We start from the raw sequence: 23252 nt of genomic DNA on the forward strand, positions 1-23252 counted from the left end.
TGTCGCTTTCCCTGTTAAATGTTGGTTTACAGTGTCATGCACAGGCACGTACGTTTTCCTCTTCTCTGAGGACGTGTCGGCGTGAGTGCCAAACAAAGCAATAAATATCTTGCAGTACCGTTTTGATCTGTGAGAAAAGGAAGTCTTTGATCACTTTCCTGGAAAACAAGGCACACCTATGACCAGAGTATGTTTTTCTCGGTGGATCGCTGGTTTGGTAGGGGGCAGGGGGAAAATTCGATATGGCTCTTAATTTTAGATTTGGCCAATGTCCTTTGTTAGCTCTCATAACCACCTGCTATTTATGCTGTAGGTTGTCCTCAGATTATTATGGGGAAGTGAAACAGTGAGAAAATGGTGGTTGAGTGACAAAGAAGACAAATGATGGTGAGAGAGGTCGTAGGTAAAACGGTATCAGATTTCAACCCCTTGTTGCGTTATATACAAATGTATGCATGCTTCTACTGGCTACCTTAAACAGTGTCAGATATCCAGTATGGAAAAACATTAGTTGAAATGGGCCAGTCTCTCGAACTGACCACAAATTGGTGAGAGATGGTTGTGTAACAATAAACAACACATCCGTATCTGGTTTCACACACACACACACACACACACACACACACAGAGTAGTACAAAACAGGAGGAGACAAGAGGATATCCACCAGGATGCTCCTATAATTGTGTGGTAAACATTCACACACAAATCTTAAGTAGAAGAGTTTGGTAACCCACATTGCTCAGTCCTTATCTAGGGAGAAAGACAGCATGACAGGCGTGATTCATCTTGAGAGCATTAAGTTAAATGCACACTGAATTCTTTCTTTATCAAAGATTAAAGCAAACCTAAATGCAAGAAGAAGGTTTTACAGGATAAAAATACATTAGAGAAGATTGGACTATGAAGTACATGACACAGTAAAATTATCTGTATGTATTTGCGTGTGTGTGTGTGTGTGTGTGTGTGTGTGTGTGTGTGTGTGTGTGTGTGTGTGTGTGTGTGTGTGTATATAATTTGTATAATGACTTGGGTATGACATAGGTATTACAAGGAGAGGGTGACTTATGAGAACATTACCCCATGTCCCCATTTTTAAAAAGGCTTATGAATCTTACGGAATAAGTTTTTTTTAGAAAGTAAAAATGTGCACGGTTTTCTGTGATGTGTAGGTTTAGGGGTAGGGGTAGTGTAGGGCGATAGAAAATACGGTTTGTACAGTATAAAAACCATTACGCTTATGGAATGTCCTCACAATTCACAAAAACAAACCTGTGTGCGTGTGTGTGTGTATTGCACATAAAGCAGGTTTTGCATTAACTTCTAAATCTAATTATAAAATTAATTTATACTCCATTTCATTTTTGAAATATAACCATTTACACAGTTACTGTCATAACTTTTCATGACAAATTTATTTATATATTTACATATAATTAACACATTACTAACAGGTAAAGTAAATATAATGAATATATAAGCTAATATAGTGCATGAATGCTCAGTATAGTGAAAATATAGTGAAATGCTCCCCTTCATTTCTCTAGTGAACTAACATGCTTAGAACAGTAAGTGCAACCACCATGCTTCACAGTAGGTATAGTGTGTTTTGGGTGGTGTTCTGTGTTTGCTTTTCGCCAAACAGAGCATTTGGAGTTCAGTCCAAAAAGGTCAATTTTGCTCTTATCAGACCATAGCACCTTTTGCCAGATGGCATCAGAGTCTTCCAGGTGTGTTTTTGCAGAGTGCAAATGAGTGTGGCACTTTTTCAAGAAAGGCTTATTTCTTGCCACACTGCCATCCAGGCCAGCTTTGTGTAAAGCTTGTGAGATAGTTGTCACATGCACAGACCAACCAGTCCCAGCCATAAAGCCTTGTAAGTCCTTCAAAGTTGCCTTTGGCCTCTTGGTAGCTTTTCTGATCAATGTCCTCCTGGTTCTGTCATCCAGTTTGGATGGATGGGCAATGCGTTGGTGGTGCTTTCCACGTCTTAATGATGGTGAATTGTACTCAGGGGGATAGCTAAAGCCTTCGAAATGTTTTGTAGCCTTCTCCTAACTTGTGCCTTTCTACAACTTTATCCCGGAGGCCTTTTGAAAGCCCTTTCCCAACCATGGTGAAAACTTTGCAGTACCACACACTACTCACAGTGGAATCTGCAAGAAACAGCTAGTTTTATTCTGAAGTAATAAAACATTGAGTTCAGGTGTTCCAATCAATTCCATGGCCACAGATGTATAAAATCAAGCACCTAGGCATGCAGACTGCTTCTACAAACATTTGTGAAAGAATGGGTCGCTCACAGTCGCTCAGTGAATTCAAGCGTGGTACCGTGATAGGTTCCACCTGTGCAATAAGTCCATTCGTGAAATTTCCTCACTACTAAATATTCCACGGTCAACTGTTAGTGGTATCATAACAAAGTGGAAGCAATTGGGAACAACAGCAACTCAGCCACAAAGTGGTAGGCCACGTAAAATCACAGAGTGGGGTCAGCACATGCTGAGGCACACAGTGCGCAGAAGTTGCCAACTTTCTGCAGAGTCAGTAGCTACAGACCTCCAAACTTCATGTGGCCTTCAGATTAGCTCAAGAACAGTGCGTAGAGAGCTTCATGGAATGGGTTTCCATGGCCGAGCAGCTGCATTCAAGCCTTACATCACCAAGTGCAATCCAAAGCGTCAGATGCAGTGGTGTAAAGCAGTTTGGGGATGGCCGCTTCCTGTTCCAACATGACTGCTGGTGCACAAAGCAAGGTCCATAAAGACATGGATGAGCCCGTTTTGGTGTGGAGGAACTTGACTGGCCTGTGAGTCTTGACCTCAAACCGACAGAACACCTTTGGGATGAATTAGAGCGGAGACTGCGAGCCAGGCCTTCTCATCCAACATCAGTGCCTGACCTCACAAATGCGCTTCTAAAAGAATGGTCAAAAATTCCCATAAACACACTCCTAAACCTTGTGGAAAGCCTTCCCAGAAAAGTTGAAGCTGTTATAGCTGCAAAGGGTAGGCCAACTCCATATGAAAAGCTACGGATTAAGAATGGGTCATTAAAGTGCATGTAAAGGCAGGCGTCCCAAAACTTGGTTATTAGGTATAGCCTACCTATTCAACTGCTCGTTAATGTAAATATATAATCAGCCAATCTCATTGCAGCAACTGGGGAAGAAAGGTAATTTAAGTGACTTTGAATGTGACATGGTTGTTGGTGCCAGACGGGCTGGTCTGAGTATTTTAGAAACTGCTGATCTACTGGGATTTTCAAGCACAACCATGTCTAGGGTTTCCATGTTCAGATATTCATACAACAAAATATTCTGGGGGCCATGTAAGTTGTATAATGTTTACTACTGTTACACTTAAAATATACTTAAAAGTATACTTTAATACACTAAAAAGTGTGCAATTTAGTCCCTATTGAAATAGTAAATAAATATTATTAAACTTACTACATAAAGTATAGGCCTACTTTAAAAACTAAACTTTACTTCAGTATACTTCATAAAAATTAATTTGAAGTATACTTATTTTTTGTAAGGGAAGAACAGAAAACTGAGGCTACAATTCACACAGGCTCACAAAACCTGGACAATAGAAGATTGGAAAAACGTTGCCTGGTCTGATGAGTCTCGATTTCTGCTGCAGCATTCAGATGGTAGGGTCAGAATTCGGCGTAAACAACATGAAAGCATGGATCCATTCTGCCTTGTTCAGGCTGGTGATGTAATTGTGTGGGGGACATTTTCTTGGCGCAATTTGGGCCCCTTAGTACTACCAATTGAGCATTGTTTAAATGCCACAGCCTGAGTATTGTTGCTGACCATATACATCCACCCCGTTGTGTCCACAGTGACCCTATCTTCTGTTGGCTTCTTCTAGCAGACTGTTTTCTTGAGCATGATGATGAGTTCTCAATATAAATGGCCTCCACAGTCGCCAGATCTCAATCCAATGGAGCACCTTTGGGATGTGGTGGAACAGGAGATTCGCACAATGAATGTGCAGCCAACAAATCTGCAGCAACTGCATGATGCTATCATGTCAATATGGACCAAGATCTCTGAGGAATGTTTCCAGCACCTTGTTGAATCTATGCCATGAAGAATTAAGGCAGTTAAGGCAAAAGAGGCCCAAACCAGTACTAGCAAGGTGTACCTAATAAAGTGGCCAGTGAGTATGTGTATATATAAGTGTCACTAAAATGTTATTGTGGTTAAGTTATTGTTAAGTTATTGTGACTTTGTTCCATTTCATTTTGGTGGCTTGATGAATGCGACAGTCATGGTTTCCTTTAGTATGCAATTACTGTTTAATTTTGCTTTTTAACTTTGATTTAAATTGCCTATGCAGGGGCAGAATGTTATGCTTTCAATTTGACTTTATGCATAATGTGGCTAGTTACTAACAATGTTACTAGCCAATTGGTGAATAACATTTACTTGCCAAAGTCAATTATTTACTCTCATTTGGCACTTGGCGAACATTTATTTTGGACCTTCATACAGCGTTATGCTGAAACTCTTTGCTAGATAATAAATGTCTTGAGGATCTGTCGTAGATTTTGAAATGCAGTGCCCTGGGCCACACATCCTCTCACAGCCTAATTAGTTGACCTGCTGATACTGCCCTTGGGCAAACTGCATTACCAACAGAACTCCAAAGAGAAGGCACACTCCACTGATGAAGCAATGTCCATTGACTGACATCAGCAGTGGTGACATTACTAACGAATGAAAGCTTTCCAAATGAGGCAAGATTGGTTGCGCGGCCACAGCCCAGGTCTAACGATCCCACCTGAGGCCGTCTCACACACTTGCCCTGCCCAGCAGAAGTGCCAGGCCAAGTTAATGGAATATTGAGTGTTTAATGATGAGCGGTAACCCCCAGAGAGATCGGGAGCACGAATCTCTCCCCTCTGCTCAATTAGAGGTGATAATTAGTGGTACAAAAGGAGTCAGGAAAATGCTGATGCCCTGCCCATTTTATTCAAGCATCAATGCAGGGGTGATCTGCTTTTCTACAGAAGCACAATGTCCTTAAACTGTGTTGAGTCAATAAAATACAGTGTTATGGGGGCAAATGATGTTGAAATTGTGTTAGAAAAAGATTAGAAAAAAAAAAATATTAGCACAAAATTGGTCTGTAAATGCAGTTTCAAAATATTAATGTTTTATGATGAAATAAAAGTTTGGACCAAACCGAACACAACTTTGTGCGAGCAATTTAATGGGATTTTTAAGGGAATGTATTTGTTATATTTAGATATAACAAATATCTAAATTAAATAATCTAAATTAAATATTTAGATATTTAATAATATTATATAACGTGTTTAATAAAACCTAATAATATTATTAAAGGTGCCCTAGAACTTTTTTTTAAAAGATGTAATATAAGTCTAAGGTGTCCCCTGAATGTGTCTGTGAAGTTTCAGCTCAAAATACCCCATAGATTTTTTTTTATTCCTTTTTTTAACTGCCTATTTTGGGGCATAATTAGAAATGAGCCGATTCAGGGTGTGTGGCCCTTTAAATCTTGTGCTCCACGCCCCAAGAGCTTGCGCTTGCCTTAAACAACATTAAAAAAGTTCAAACAGCTAATATAACCCTCAAAATGGATCTTTACAAAGTGTTTGTCATGCTGCATGTCTAATCGCGTAAGTACAGTGTTTATTTTGATGTTTACATTGATTCTGAATGAGTTTGAGGCTATGCTCCGTGGCTAACGGCTAATGCTACACTGTTGGAGAGATTTATAAAGAATGAAGTTGTGTTTATGCATTATACAGACTGCAAGTGTTTAAAAATGAAAATAGCGACGGCTCTTGTCTCCGTGAATACAGTAAGAAACGATGGTAACTTTAACCACGTTTAACAGTACATTAGCAACATGCTAACGAAACATTTAGAAAGACAATTTACAAATATCACTAAAAATATCATGTTATCATGAATCATGTCAGTTATTATTGCTCCATCTGCCATTTTTTGCTATTGTCCTTGCTTGCTTACCTAGTCTGTTGATTCAGCTGTGCACATCCAGACGTTCTCCCCCTGTCTAATGCATTGATCATGGGCTGGCATATGCAAATACTGGGGGCGTACACCCCGACTGTTACGTTACAGTCGGTGTTATGTTGAGATTCGCCTGTTCTTCGGAGGTCTTTTAAACAAATGAGATTTATATAAGAAGGAGGAAACAATGGAGTTTGAGACTCACTGTATGTCTTTTCCATGTACTGAACTCTTATTATTTAACTATGCCGAATCTAAGGCACCTTTAATATTAAATTAAAATAGTATATTTAGGAAGTTATATAATCTTTAAAAAATAGCATCTGTGTTATGAAAGTGATAATGCGTTATTTCATATAATGTATTTGGAATTGGATCGACACACTGGAATTTACACATTTGATGCTACATTTGTTCATTGTTCAGTATATGGTGTTTTTTGTATACGGTATGTTAATATTTAAAAGTTCTTAATATCAGTCTTTTAAGTCGTTAGTGTGATAACAGTTTTGAAAGCTGAATAATAGAAGTAAACAGGAAAAACATAAAATGAAAGATGAAAAGAACCATGGGAGGGACTGATTTTGTGCGAGAATTTATACTGAATCTAGTGTTTTCAGCTTAAAAGCACTAGAAAGTATTGCAAGATGTAAATTATAGTATAATGATGTAAAGAAAATTAAGAAGTAAAGAAATTTGAACTGACCACAATATTTGTGTACTTTGTCTACAAATTGAATTAGCTGTAAAAGCCGTTTGCAGTTGCAGTAGTGGAGAAAAGATAGAACTGTTAACTTCAACACATTTTTTTGGTTTAAAAATAAAAGTGAGCAGTTTAATGTGCTCCAAACATTTTGATTAGCATCTCTGATTATTAACTGCTAGCTACCACAACCATGAATTAGACTTTGTGATAGCAGACTTGTGATAGCAGACTCGAGGCCCTTAAGTGAGACAAGATGAGCCAGAAGATGCACAAGATATTACTGTCCTTATCTCAACTATACAAAATCGCTCAAATAAAGGTGCTAAGAGCTCCACAGCAGCAGGACATCTTCTGTTTGTTCTTTTGTGGTGCTTATCATCGTTATTTAGGGCTCATAAATATAACACGATATAAGGAAATATATGGAGCTCCTAAAATTTATGGCAGGAGGCAAACATACATGCCCGTTTCTCACAAAGTAATGGATGCAAACAGCCCTGATGTACTGACATCATTTTGAGCGAATGGCTTTTATGACGGAAAATAAAACAGATGTGTCTTTATCTCAGCTTCACTGGCGTATTTTTAAAATGCAATTGTGTTCATACTTTTATGGTTCTTTTTTATTGATATTTGCTGCAACCTTATTGTGATAGTTTTGAATTTTAGCCAGTGCGTTGACTTGAACTTTGCTAACCTCAATCAATTCTTGCCCAGAATGCCCCTGGGTGAGCAGTGGTTTATCTGGAGTCCTCAAATACCCAGTAAGTTAGACATTCAATATGGTGTGTTGAGTCTTTGGCACTCTGATGCAAGTCATCGGGTGACTGGCTAGCTTGTCATGGCTAAGATCCCAGCCGAGCCAGATGCAGAGCATCAATTCCAGCAGCAATGAAGGACAATCCATAGGCCTTCCACCCACTGTTATCTCTCCTGCACAACCAGATGTGTCTGAATATTCATTAAGGCCTGAAGATTATAATTCTTATCTCCAGACCTCTGAAACCTGCTCATGGCCCTCCAAGGCTTTCATTTGACTGGTCACATGTAACCAAATCACTTAATCTGTTTTAGTAGTTCATTTCCACTTTGCATTGAGGAGCATTTTGATTTACTTGTTTAAGTAAATTGAATATGTTCTGTGTTTATTGACCATGAATACTTGAATTAATTTTTGTTTTTTGTTTTGGTCTGATCTGAAGCACAGATGTATATTACAGGCTTGCAAAAAACATCATTTGCAAAGCCATTTCTGTTTGGATTTCTTTAAAAGAGAGTCTAATGGACAAAAAACAATGAGGGAGCTGTTGGCTCTTAAAATGAAACATTTAGGAGCCAAATGACATTTTTAGCTGACAAATTTGGCCCACCCTTTGCAGCTATAACAGCTTCAACTCTTCTGGGAAGGCTTTCCAAAAGGTTAAGGAGTGTGTTTATGGGAATTTTTGACTACTCATCTAGAAGCGTATTTGTGAGGCAGTGATGTTGGCGAGAAGGCCTGGCTCACAGTCTCCGCTCTAATTCATCCCAAAGGTGTTCTGTCGGGTTGAGGTCAGGACTCTCTGCAGGCCAGTCAAGTTCCTCCACACCAAACTCACTCATCCATGTCTTTATGGACCTTGCTTTGTTCACTGGTGGACCATCCCCAAACTATTCCCATAAAGTTGGGAGCAGGAAATTGTCCAAAATGTCTTGGTATGCTGAAGCATTAAGAGTTCCTTTCACTGGAACTAAGGGGCCAACCCCTGAAAAACAACCCCACACCATAATCCCCCCTCCACCAAATTTTACACTTGGCACAATGCAGTCAGGCAAGTACCGTTCTCCTGGCAACCGCCAAACCCAGACTCGTCCATCGGATTGCCAGACAGAGAAGCGTGATTCGTCAATCCAGAGAACACGTCTCCACTGCTCTAGAGTCCAGTGGCGGTGTGCTTTACACCACTGCATCCGACGCTTTGCATTGCACTTGGTGATGTAAGGCTTGGATGCAGCTGCTCGGCCATGGAAACCCATTCCATGAAGCTCTCTACGCACTGTTCTTGAGCTAATCTGAAGGCCACACAAAGTTTGGAGGTCTGTAGCTATTGACTCAGTTGGCAACTTCTGTGCACTGTGCGCCTCAGTATGCGCTGACCCCGCTCTGTGATTTTACGTGGCCTACCACTTCATGTCTGTGTTGCTGTTGTTCTCAATTGCTTCCACTTTGTTATGATACCACTAACAGTTGACCGTGGAATATTTAGTAGTGAGGAAATTTCACGAATGGACTTATTGCACAGGTGGCAACCTATCACGGTACCACGCTTGAATTCACTGAGCTCCTGAGAGCGACCCATTCTTTCACAAATGTTTGTAGAAGCAGTCTGCATGCCTAGAAGCTTGATTTTATACACCTGTGGCCATGGAAATGATTGGAACATGAATTCAATGATTTGGAGGGGTGTCCCAATACTTTTGGCAATATAGTGTATATATACATGGACGCACACAAAGTTTTCTCAAGTGTCATTAGCGGCTCTTAGATTTTAAATTATTGTCACACATTTTTATTATGTCACATTTGTGGCCCTTTACTCAAAGTCTGGAGCTCTGAGATAAATATGAACGACTGTAGTTCTGAATAAACATCACTAAACTGTTGATACCGGGTCAGTACGAGATCCCATGTGTAACTGTCAGAGAGCAGATGCCCCTGGCCTAAGCTCTTCTTCAGATCTGAGGGATGTTACACTGCACCAGCACTTGCTCTGCTGAACCAAGTAATTTTCTGTCAGCGGGAGAGCGAGCGAGAGTGTGCTCCCCGGGTGCTGCTTTCCACAGCAGTGAATGAACAAATAACTGCTTTCACAACCAAAGCACTGCTCTGTGGTCGCCCACAGTCCTTCCTCCCTCTCCGACTGGAGGCAGAGGGAGATTAATTCTAGGGTGTCTTTGGGACTTCTATTGGGAGAAATGGGAGCAGATGGTTAAACGCCTGTGATCTGCTCCTATTTTCCTCTATTTAACTAAAAGGGAAGCAAGCATCGTTGACTGCACACAATGAAGAATTTTAGGACAGTCTTAAAAGGATTCACGTGTGCTTCATATGTTCAGTTAAATGCTTGCAATCTCTGGCTACGTTCAAACAGTCAGTGTTTGGGATGGCAACCTCATTTACTAACAGGTGTGACTCTCAAATTCTGTTTATACAACAGTGGCTCGAATACAGTCTGTATGGATAAATAACCAAGTTCGAGGCCAATTTTCTTGATGTAAAGAAAGATGTAATACATATGAGCAACTTTAGAGATGTGAAAGCTATTCAAATCCTTCAGTTCATGGAATAAGAAAAATATTTAATTCAAAGAATTAATAGATTTAACCAACGGGATCAAATCATTTTTTGTATTGAATCAATATATTACATCTAAAGATGTTACATTTTGCATTTTTTGTTAATAACTTAACATTTAAAAGTTCAGGGTGGTAATATTTTTTTTTTATGTTTTTGAAAGAAGTCTCTTATGCTCACCAAGGCTGCATTTATTTTAACAAAAATACAGTAAAAACAGTAATTAGGGGTTCAGGGGATCGGCCTGATGGGGGTGCTACAGCGGTCAAAAGTATGAAATGGCTCATAACTCCTGAACCTTTAGGCCTAGGCTCAAGTGTCTTATATTGTTGGAATCCTTGGCTCAAGGTGTATTTTTCATGATAAACCTACTTTTGCGAACTAGTCCTAGGTTTTTCACCCGATCTGAACCAAATCAGTGCAGAAAGATTCTCTGGAGTCTGAATATCAAAAGTTATCAAAAAACGTTGATATTTTTATTCAAAGTCCCTAAAGCCCTGGATACACTGCACGATTTTAACAATCCTATAAGATCATTACTTTATCACTCTGTGCGACATGGATCTACTAAACTTTGGTACGACATGCATGTAGACTATACGATGAAGACAACTGTTGACTCGTAGCAAAGAATATACACTAACAAGAAGCGACACTCAATAAAACGTTCCACTGCAACACCGGCGCCCAGCAGCAACCCTGCGTTTCCGCCATTTTGTGGTGAAAGCGACTCGGCAGTCCACTGGTTTCTATGGCAATATCAGCTGCTTTGTTAAAAAAACAAAAAAAACAAAACGTACATTAAAGCTGAAATCCAACCTGAATGATAACAACAGAGAATAAAATACTATCACTAGTGATCATCAAATTTATTTTATAGATTTTGTGTTTAAAGGTGCAATATGTAATATTTTTGCAGTAAAATATCCAAAAACCACTAGGCCATTGTTATATATTTTGTTCACTTGAGTACTTAAAATATCCCAAATGTTGTCAACTATTTGTAAATCCTGAGAAAATTGCAATTTTAACCAAGGCTCCGGGACGTGTGAGGAGTCGTCTGTCAATTGCGTCATACCCGTGTTAACCTCGGTTTCCGGTTTTATTTTGTAGAAACCATGGCACCAAAGACGCTTTAATATATTACGTTTTAATAGACATAATTATTTGTATTAACAGTAATACATAATTTTCTCCATCATACAATACGTTTTAAAATTAATTCCATGCCATTTATCAACACAAGACATCCAATATTTAATATGATATTCTAAAATCGATCTATATTAATGCAGTGTGCAACAGTGTCTCACAGCAGCCGCCAAGCGAACGCACGGAGTAATGTTATAACATCATTTTCAACACACTGAAATGTATCTAATAATAACAGAGCTGTGTTACCTCATGTTCATGACCGGAAAAGCAGAAGCAGCACCGGCAACTGTGTCATAATAAAAGTTCCGCTGCTCGTGAGGTGTGTGTTGCACAATCGCTCCAGCGGCCTCGTTCAGCTCCCACAACACTTGGTCCTGCTCTGCTTCATACTAAATAACCTCATCCATGAACATGATTTGTTCCCGAGTCCTATCCCTATTCTTTTGCACCGTCCGTTGAGGTGGAGACCACATGTCCCAAGATTCCTCTCTAAAACTTGCCATCATCAAGCTACGCCTTTGTTTTGAATGGGCTTCTAGTGACCTCTAGTGGCCAAAATTATTACATATTGTACCTTTAAGTCTTTCACTTTTTTCACAAAACCTTTGCTCTTTAGAAACCCAGTCAGTTTGAGATAAATTCTTTAAAATATCTAGTACTAACATTATAAACACTGAATTAATACCAACATATGAAATTAAATTAACGACATGCATCAGAAAAATTGGGAATGTTGGACAATAGATATATATGAATATAACAGCTTGATTTTGCAGTGTCTAATGTCCGTTAAAGCAAAAGTGTCCAAAAGTGGGAATTATGCGATAACGGACACAGTAATGCATCATGTATTTTAAGATCGTTATGTTTGTAGCGTGATCCATTAAAATGTACAATATTTCAATTCAGATAATGGAGTAATACTATTATTATTACTCCACTAGGTCTGAAATATATTGTTCGCTGCAAACATGATGATCTTAAATGTATTAATTATTAATTTACTATTAATAAATGTGTAAAGTTGCATAAAATGGAAATACTCACTAAAGTAGGTTAAGTACGTTACCTCGGATGGATGAATGGTTGGATTCCACAACTGGTAAAATAAAACATATATAAGACAATACAACATTTACTGTAGGAGCCATACAATTTACTGGTGACTTAATTTAAAAAACTGTTCTACTGTGCTTCTGATTTGGCAGTGAAATTCGCGATTTTGGGTGCGTAAGATGTGAAGGATTCTATGGTCCAGTTATTATTTTCACTCCATAATGGCGGCCGCACTACCGGAGCGCCATCTACTGTTGCCCAAAAAGTATCAGAGTGTCGCCTCTTGGGTTCTATACTCTTTGCTCGTAGGTTATGATGCAAGTTTCTATAGCAGAATAAAACATCATCCGCATGCGCTAGTGGTTAATAAAACACCATGTTGAATCACACTTTGGCAGTTGTAGTTTTTATGTTTGCTGAAAATAAAAAGGAAGCGGCGAAAGAAGAAGGGAAAAGAGCTTGAGGTAAACAATTTTAAGTTTTAGCGCCATGTCGCATTGATTTCATGTCGCATTTTCATTGGCTGGTCAGTAGACGTTGGTCGTAGCAGCAAACACACTGTGTGTTGATCATGCTGAATTTCTGACACTGTCAGAAAATGATTGTAGGCTATCTTTGGTCGCAAGACCAGGAAAACAGCCGTCTTTGAACCTCTCTCACTGTATGACATAGGACCACCAATTAAGAGCCACGATCACAGAAATCGCTACGTATGTTTCACGATGGCAATCTTTCGTCTGGGACAGCCAAAAATCATGCAGTGTATCCCGGGCTTACGGGGCACCAAAACATTCAAAGTGGGCGGGGCCACTTTTACTTAAATGGCTATAACTTGTGAACGGAATGAGATATTTTCACCAAACTCGGAACACCTGTCAATCTTTGGTCACAGTAAAAACAAAATCCCTGGCCACTAGGCGGTGCTATAACATGAACAAAAACATGAAAACTGCTATAACTACGCAGTCCGATTGACTTGAAAATTGGCATGCAGTTTCTTGGTCCATGATTGCCATGATTGTCTATGAAGACATTGGCGTATCTTGAAAAACATGGCTGCCATCGGCGAATTAAATATCACCTTTTAGACAAGGTTAATAGAGGCCGATCGGAACGAAACTCGGTGGGCATGTTTGACTCATGGCCCTTGAGGTCTGTAAGAATTTTGAAAGAAATCAGCCACAAGTTGGCGCTAACGAGTTTTATGACTCTGTAATAAGGTGGTGTTTCACACAAACACACACTATTCATATAATTTGTTAGATCTCCTCATGCTGAACAACTTTGTCTCTAAGAACCACTGCTGTCAATCAAATCGTTCATTAATTATTCGTGATTATGTAAAAAAACTACTTTTGCAACCTAGTCCTAGTTTTTACACCCGATCAGAACCAAACCAGTGCAGTACAATTCTCTGGACTCTTGAGGTCATTAATTATAAAAAAAAAAGCTGAACTTTTCCTTTAGGGTAGCTATAACAGTGTCAATTAGAAAAAGGGCGCAGCCAAGTGACCACAAAAGCCTATAAATCCTAAACAAAAACGTCTCGGGTTACGAGTGTAACCCTTGTTCCCTGAGTAAGGGAACGAGATGCTACGTCGGATGACGTGATGGGAACCCTCTGTATTTTGTGTTCGTGAAGCACCTCTGTATCCAACCAATGAAAAGACGCGACGTCAGAGGTGGGTGACGTCACGGATCAGGAAGCTATAAAGCACACCTGAACACAAAGCACGCCAGCTTCTGTAGGTTGTCTGAAGCAAGCGCACCAGGTATGCAGGAGATACGGCCACGTGCAGGAGATACGGTTCCCTTACTCAGGGAACAAGGGTTACACTCGTAACCCGAGACGTTCCCTTTCGTGGGAACTATCAACGCTACGTCGGATGACGTGATGGGAACGCAATCCCAACTACGCCGTCTCTCCAAGTGCCTGGCTGCTATCTTGTAGCACCCTGGCCCCCGGAGTGATATTAAGGTGAAGATTGTAAAATCTGATAAAGGTGTGCTGGGATGACCATCCAGCCGCACCGCAAATGTCGTCCATAGAGACACCAGATAGAAGAGCTCTGGACGCGGCCATACCTCTCGTGGAGTGAGCCCGCACCATCAAAGGACACGGGCGCCCCACCGTCTCATACGCAAGTGAGATGGCCTCGACCACCCACTTGCTCATCCGCTGTTTAGATGCTGGGCCCCCCTTCTTAGGGGACCCGTAACACACAAACAATTGTTCTGTTTTTCTCCACAGGGCAGCTCTGTGGACATACGCATCTAATGCTCTTACAGGGCAAAGCAGATTCTTCCTTTCCTGATCCAAGTTTGCGAAAGGAGGCGGGCAGAAAGCCTCAAGTACAATGGGGCCTGGGACCCTCGTCGGAACCTTTGGAACATAGCCCGGCCTGGTATGCAGAAAGGCTTTCACCATACCAGGCGCAAACTCAAGACAAGATGGAGCAACTGACAGCGCTTGTAAATCACCAATTCTCTTCAAAGAAGAGACGGCCAAGAGAAAGATAGTTTTGAGTGTCAAGAACTTGTCTGACACCTCCTCTATTGGCTCGAAGGGAGCCTCAGCCAGCCCTTGGAGCACAATAGTGAGGTCCCAGGTCGGGGTCTTTGTGCGCACCACAGGCCTCAACCTGAGTGCACCACGGAGGAAGCGTACTACTAGGGGGTCTCGACCCAGCGAGGAGCCCCCTACAGGAATATGATGAGCCGAAATAGCGGCCACATATACTTTCAGCGTGGAAGGGGTTAAACCTTCCGAGAACTTTTCCTGAAGGAATCGAAGCACGTCTGAGACTGAAGAATGGACCGGGTCCAAATTATGCTGTTCACACCACACAGAGAACAATTTCCATTTGTATAAGTACAACTTCCTCGTGGAGGGAGCTCTGGAATGAAGGATGGTCTCCACAACCTCGGCTGGGAGACCGGTTCCTATGAGCCTTGCCCCCTCAGGGGCCAGGCCCACAGTTTCCACATTTCTGGGCGGGGATGGAGAATCGTGCTGCCCACTTGAGACAGGAGATCCTGCCTGAGGGGAAGCTCTAAGGGAGAGCCGTGCAGAAGAGACATTATGTCCGAAAACCATATTCTGGTCGGCCAGTAAGGGGCCACCAATATTAGGTCGACCTTCTCCTGGCGAACCTTTTCCAGAACTCCCGGGAGCATTGAGACTGGGGGGAATGCATACAGACGTAGCCTCGGCCACGTCTGTAGCATGGCATCCAGCCCTAGAGGTGCTGGGTGCTGAAGTGAGTACCACAGAGGGCACTGAGCTGACTCCTCTGTGGCAAAGAGATCGACTTGAGCTCGACCGAAAGTTTTCCATATCAACTCCACCACCTCGGTGTGGAGTTTCCATTCCCCCGGTCTCGCGCCCTGCCTCGACAGGGCGTCCGCTCCCACATTCAACCGCCCGGGGATGTAAGCTGCTCTCAGCGAGAGGAGCTTTCCCTGGGACCAGAGGAGGATGCGACTGGCCAACTTTGATAATGGGCGAGACCGCAAACCCCCCTGATGGTTGATATATGAGACCACCTTAGTGTTGTCCGTACGGACCAGCACATGATGGTCTCTCAGGTCGGGGAGGAAGTGTTTTAGTGCAAGGAACACCGCCATCTCCAGCCGATTTATGTGCCAGGAGCGCTGATGGTCCTCCCACAGACCCTGAGCTGAGCGGCCACTCATGACCGCGCCCCAGCCCGTGAGGGAAGCATCTGTCGTAAGCATTACACGACGACCAGAAGTCCCCAGCACGGGTCCCTGGGTTAGGAACCAAGGCTTCTTCCACATGACCAGAGCACGAAGGCATCGCCGCGTGACTTTGATCATGCGAAAAGGATTTCCCCTCGGGGAAAACCCCTTGGTCCTGAGCCACCACTGTAGGGGTCTCATGTGCAGAAGGCCAAAAGTAATAACGTTGGACGCAGCTGCCATCAGACCCACCAGTCTCTGAAACTGTTTTACAGTGAGTGACTGGCCTAACTTCACCCCTTCCACGGCCCCGAGAATGGAACTCACACGAGCAGGGGACAACTGCGCCTGCATCGTGGTGGAATCCCAGATTACACCTAAGTAGTTTGCAACCTGACTCGGGACCAGCACACTCTTTTTGGCGTTGAGCCTCAGCCCAAGCCTCTTCATGTGCAACAGAACAACATCTCGATGTTGAACTGCCAATTGTTCTGTTTGAGCTAATATCAACCAATCGTCGATATAGTTCAGCACGCGGATGCCCTGGAGTCTCAGCGGAGCCAGCGCTGCATCCACACACTTCGTGAACGTGCGGGATGAGAGGGATAGGCCGAACGGAAGAACCCTGTATTGGTAAGCTTCGCCCCCGAAAGCAAACCTGAGGAACTTCCTGTGTGAAGGATGGATGGATACATGAAAGTATGCGTCTTTCAGATCTATCGCTACAAACCAGTCCTCGGACCTGATCTGAGGGATGATCTGTCTGAGTGTAAGCATTTTGAACTTCAGCTTCTTTACGGATCGATTTAGCACACGTAAATCTATGATCGGACACAACCCTCCATCCTTCTTCGGAAAAATGAAGTAGCGGCTGTAAAAGCCCGACACTTTGCTGGGAGGGGAAACCCTTTCTATAGCCCCTTTTTGCAAAAGCGTCGTTACTTCTCGCTCCATCACCAGAGACTGCTCTGGGGTTACCACCGTAGGAAGCACCCCGTTGAACCTGGGCGGTCGTGAACCGAACTGAATTCTGTAGCCCTGTTCTATCATGAGCAGCACCCACTTCGAAACATTCGGGAGATTCTTCCATTCTTCCAAATATTCTACTAAGGGAACCAGTCTCTCGAGACTGGTCTCTGGTGTTTTTTGAGCACTTGGCTCGTCCATCTGACGCGGCGCACCGCAGACAGGCGAATCACGTGCTGACCGACCCCCCTCGGAGGATCGGTGGAGACCGCTGCGCCCTGACTCACACTTGGTGGCAGGGTTGGCAGAACGGTCCCCTGAGGGCACCGAGGAGGACCCGATATCCGAATCCTCCCGGAGGGGGCTGCCCTCGAGAAATCCTGCGACACTAGTGTCAGGACTTCTTCTTTGAAGCCTTCCGAGAGATAATGACGGTCCTCAGATCCGCCCTACCTCCAGAAGGCTTCGCCTGTGCCGCCCGTCCCGGTCCCCAGGCACTGCGTGGGGGAGTACGGGAGGCGACACTGGCTTTTTTTTGCGCTCTGTGCGCGGATGTTGCTGAGGAGCTGGCTGTCGGCCGAGGCTGCTCCCGCCCAGCAGCCTCGGGGGGATGAGCGCGGCGGGGAATGATCTTAGAAAACGCCGCCGTTTGTTTGCGTGACTCCTGGAACCTGTCGACGACTGTTGACATTGCGTTGCCGAACAGGCCACCAGGAGACAGCGGCGCGTCCATGAGCGTGTTTTTGTCACGTTCTTTAATGTCGGACAGATTCAACCATAGGTGCCTCTCCGTGGCCACCAGGGCTGCCATAGAACGGCCGATGGATTTGGCCGTTTCCTTGGTGGCCCGGAGAGCTAAATCTGTGGCTTTGCGCAGCTCGTGAATCGCCTCGAAGGATGCTTCCTCGCTCTGATCAATTTCCCCCAGCAGGTCGGCTTGATATGCCTGGAGGATGGACATGATGTGAAGGCATGCCGCCGCCTGACCTGCTGCCGAGTAAGCCTTGCCCACCAAGCTGGATGTAGTTTTCAGAGGCTTGGTGGGCAGCGCCGGGGTCTTAAGGGACGACGCGGTCTCGGGCGAGAGATAGCTCGCAAGCGTCTCCTCTACCCGAGGCATCGCCCCATAGCCATGATTTTTTAGGCCAACAATATTGCTGTACAGCGATGTCTGCGGGCTGTACAGCCGATACTGCACGGGTCTCTTCCACGACCTCGACACCTCGGCATGGAGGTCGGGAAAGAACGGGAGACCCCGGCGCTGAGGCAGTGACCGAGGGGGAAGAAAGCGTTCATCCAGTTTGCTTTTAACTCTGGACTCGGCTTTCTCCACAGGCCATTCGATGTTTAACTTTTCAACAGCCCTGGTCACTACCTCTAATAGCTCCTCATATGCTGGTAAAGTTGATGGCGGTACATCATCGACACTCTCTACATCAACCTCCTCGGAGGAAGATATATTGAGCATCGGTGCCTCTCTTCGGGGGGAAGAAACCGCTACGTGTGCTTCCGCCACCAAAGGAGAGACACTGGGTCTAGCGGGTAAGGGAAGCGATAAGGCAGAGCCCGTCTCTTCCCCCTCCGCTAGATCCATCTGTGAACCCCTACGAGTGCAGCCTGCGCTGTGCCTCGGCAGCAGCGGGACCGGACCCGCGGGGAACACTCGCCTCGGCGCCCTCCTCGAAGAGCGCTCGACGCGAACGCAGCACTCTGAGGGTGAGCCGCTCACAGTGCACACAGAGAGAGAGCCGCCTGTGCGTGCTCAACCCCCAGGCATTTAACACACATATCGTGTGTATCCCCTTCCACAATGAAGCGTGGGCAGGGAGGAACACACTTTCTGAACTGCTGCTTTTCCGCCATAATATATATATGTCTTTTTATATTGTGCTTTGAAACTCTTGTCCTCGGACGAAGAGATCACTGTGTGAATGTATCAGACAGACAACAATAAATAAGACAAACAAGATACAGAGAGCGCTTGCTGAAGACAACAGAAGCTGGCATGCTTTGTGTTCAGGTGTGCTTTATAGCTTCCTGATCCGTGACGTCACCCGCCTCTGACGTCGCGTCTTTTCATTGGTTGGATACAGAGGTGCTTCACGAACACAAAATACAGAGGGTTCCCATCACGTCACCCGACGTAGCGTCGATAGTTCCCACGAAAGGGAACTCTTCAGCACAATAGCACATGCGACATATGATTCTAAACAAACATGCAAACTTATATGGAGATCGGACTATAGGTGGTGCTATAATTGTTAAAAAGCTTTAAAACCCATATATTTACAATAGTAAATTGCCTGTATTGGCTGTAAATGGTATTTTCGTTATGATTTCGCTATGGTTTAAGCAGTTACAGGCTTGCTGAATAAAATGCAATATCTTTTTGCGCAAATTTTTAAAGGCCTTAAAGCTCTTGAACCCTGATAATTGCTGTGAATTATTCACAGCAATTATTGTGAAATGATTATTGTGAAATATTATTACAATTTAAAATATATTTTTTCTGTTGTAATATACTTTAAAATGTATTTTTTTCATGCAATGGCAAATTTTCAGCAGCCATTACTCCAGTCTTCAGTAAAAAAAAATTTATGCTGTGCGTCCATACATTTTTAAAGGTAGGCCTACATTGTAGATGCTGTCGGTACGTCCATATTCCAGTATACTGCATAAGTTTCATGGCTCAAATGTACAACAATGTATGTGTAAACTTTGAAAACTTATGAAATCAACCGATGACAGGAAAACTAATGAGATCAACTGAACGTGTATGAATGTAACCATATTTAGCAAACACAGGTCTGACAGTTGGATTCTGCTGCTGTGTCGACATAGCCTCTCTGTGTGTATCTCTCTCTCTCTCTTGTTCATCCTTTCTCCCTTTCTCCTCCTCTTTTTTCTGCTCTTTCTCAATCTCCATTCCGGAGAGGCGAAACCATAAATTCTAATTACAACAAAGTTGTATCAAGGCTGATATCATTGCATGTGTTGCGGTTTCAAGGCTCAACTAGATACTTTCCTGTATGGCATTGGCTTGGCACAATGTTTAATTCTCCCTGTTTAAGCATACATGCCACCCAAAAAGCCTGGTTTTCAATTACACCATGTACAGTATATCAGCAGTGGCCATTCTCTCTCCATTGTAGTTTCACGGCAAGCACTGGTGCTCACGGTGCCTAATGGATTCCTAAGGTGATCAGGTTTTCAGCCAAAGCACCTTGAATAATTAACCGTTCTGGTAGATGAGCCTCCTTGAGTTTCACGGCTGATTCGGATTACCACGATACGTGCGCACGCATGCACGCACACGTTCACTGCTACGCTATCAACATCAACTCGCTCTATCTGCACCATCACAACAGCTCGATTCTCTCCGCTGGCACACTGCAGTGTGTTACATCTTAGCTGGGAAGATGCCCACAACTGGTGTGAAATTTTACACTTCCATATCCACGAGTGATGATTTTTGTTTTTCCAAAAGAATTCTCTTTACACAGCACTCTTCTGTTACACTGTTTCCACACTCCTTAAATTAAACATTTGGGCTTGTGATAGGACTGGTGATCCTCACAAACAACAAAACGGAAATGCATGATGTTAATCCAAATTCTTCTGACTATGATGTATATTTTTCATCTGTTTGCTGACTCTCTCTGGCTTCTCTACAAAACATTAGTCATTTTTTTTATTATGTTTATAACCAATACAATAGAACTAAACTGTCATTTAAAAACACAGTAATAAAAAAGGACGTTTTTTTTGTTCCCTTCATCCAGCATCTTTAGTTTGCAAATTACATTTGCATTGTATCATATTTTTTTTTTTTAATTTATTTATTTATTTTACAATAATAGTGTCAGTATGTCCTCGGGTCACTTATGGCGAATGACATCACGCAGCTGGCTCATGGCGCATCTGAGTTTTTGTTTGGCCACCTGATAGCACTTGGCATGACCTGATGCTACTCATGGTTGTTGGTACATGTTTAATGGGACAGCTTGTTCTTGCTCTGTTACATCTATTTGAACAGTGTTCTGACACACATCAGCGGGAATCTGAACAGCTATCCACACACACACACACACACACACAGTGCAGAACAGATAGCAGAAACATTTTACATTACAGTGTACACATTACACATATACGATAGAAATTACAATTTGCAATTCACTTTTTAAAATATTTACAATTTGAAAAATACAATTTGAAAATATGATTTGCAATTAAAGAAGACATTTTGTTGAATGTTTGATAAAACTTTTTATCTATTCAGTGAAGATCACTTGACTTTTAAACCCTGATACATTTTTCTAATCTTCTTTTGAGTTTCACAGAAGAAAGTCATACAGGTTTGAAGAGGGTGAGTAAATGATGACAGACAGATTATTCAATTTTGTGTGAACTGTGCCTTTAACATTTATGTTTATGCAAATTAATGTTCTGCAACATTGGCTCTATTCTAATTATTACTTAATAAAGCTAAATCTCGAACTATGGTCTTTGGTACAAAGCATATGTTTAAACTAAAATCTAATAATGTAATGATGGCACATACCTGCATAGAGTAGATCAAATTAAATATTTGGGTCTATGGCTGGATCCTGAACTTACTTTTAAATGTTACATTGACTACATACTTATATTGTGTATTATATCGTTTAATGTTAATTTAATGTTCGAAAAGAACTTGCTTTGCAAGTTATATTACCGTTTATTGATTATTCAGGTGTAGTTTATCAGAATGCATCTAAATCTTTTGCCTCTTACTACAGCTTAATAATTTGTGCAGATTTGTTATTGGATGTTCATTTGATACCCATCATTGTATTATGTATGATTTACTCAAATGGGTTCCACTTAATATTAGCAATTTATCTTCAGATGTGTACATTTTAATAACCCCAATTATCTTCGACAGTATTTGATGTCATACTCCTCACCATATAAATTAGGACATTCTACACAATAATTTGTTTACTCCATTATAGGAAAGTATTTGAGAAGAAACCATTTAGGTACTAAAGAATAAGGCTCCTGCAGACTGGAATAATTTAAATATATTTTTAATATGATATCTTTAAATAGATGATCTTCGACATCATTTAATGTTTAAAAAGGGTTTGTTTCCATGCTGTACTTGCTTTAAATGATATTATATATATTATATTTCTGATATTATATTTCTGTCATTAATTACTCACCGTCATGTCGTTCCAGAATGTCAGAACGCAAACTCAGTATTGGCCAGTAATGAGCCAGGGTTCTGATGTAGAACCTGGAAGCGCTGGACGTAAACAGCGTAGCAGTAAGATGGGGAGAGAAGATATTGTTGAATAAAGTTTTTTTTTTTTTTGTGCACAAAAATAATGTTGAACCACTGTAGTCACGTTGACTGTTTTAACAAAGTTCTTTATTACGTTTCTGGACTTTGAATGACGGTAATTACATTGCTTTCTATGGGAGATAAAAAAAAAACTCTTGGATTTCATCAAAAATATCTTAATTTGTGTTCCAAAGATGAATGAAGGTCTTACGGGTGTGGATTGACATCAGGGTGAGTAATAAATGACAGAATTTTCATTTTTGCGTGAACTAACCCTTTAATGTTTTGTTATCTTATGTGTTAATTATTTTGTAATGCTGTGTTTGTTGCTTTGAGTGAGGTGTTTGTTGTTGTTGTTGTTGTTGTTTTTGTTATGTTATGTAATTTTGTGAATTAGACCCCCTTGAAACTGAGATTTATTCTAAAGAATAAAATTTGAACAACATTCAGTGTTTGTTACTCATGAACTAAATTCAAAATAACATGAAAACTGCAATGTAATGTTGAACCTAGATGGTGTCTGGCCAATCATAAAATTAAAGTGATGCAACTTAATTTTCTAGACTCATCAGCAATGTCTGCTAGCAAGATGTCTGGAAAGACTTCAAGCAGTTAACATTAACAAACGGTATACCAGAACTTCCTGCCACTTAAATGACCTTCAGATTCTCATTCAGGTTTCCTCCAAATATATCTGTTCCTTAAAAGCATTAAGAGGGAGACTGGGAATCTAGCATGACACTATATAAAACTTAAGTATAGCTATTTAATAATACGTAAAAGTGCTCTGCATTGTAAATGTACAACATCAAAACCACATGACCAGAGGTGGTTTAAACTTCCATCTAGCATTGTTGTTATTTTTATACACTTTTATTAATCATTTTCAGATGTTTCTTTTTGCACGGTTCAGGACAGTGTTAATATTGTTAACTAATACCAGTAGCTGAAATAAAATATAAATATTAAATAAAAAATTTAAATGTA

General features: G+C 41.8%; 1 protein-coding gene across 1 annotated transcript; it reads right to left on the reverse strand.

Moving 5' to 3' along the window:
• Positions 1 to 14148: 14148 nt before the first annotated feature.
• On the reverse strand, positions 14149 to 15898 carry LOC125279069. The gene has a single exon (XM_048208556.1). It carries the CDS (start codon positions 15633 to 15635, stop codon positions 14178 to 14180), a length of 1458 nt encoding a protein of 485 aa, XP_048064513.1. The 5' UTR covers positions 15636 to 15898; the 3' UTR covers positions 14149 to 14177.
• Positions 15899 to 23252: the final 7354 nt, after the last annotated feature.

This window comes from Megalobrama amblycephala, linkage group LG11, assembly GCF_018812025.1.
Source record: "Megalobrama amblycephala isolate DHTTF-2021 linkage group LG11, ASM1881202v1, whole genome shotgun sequence".
Classification (NCBI taxonomy): Eukaryota; Metazoa; Chordata; class Actinopteri; order Cypriniformes; family Xenocyprididae; genus Megalobrama; species Megalobrama amblycephala.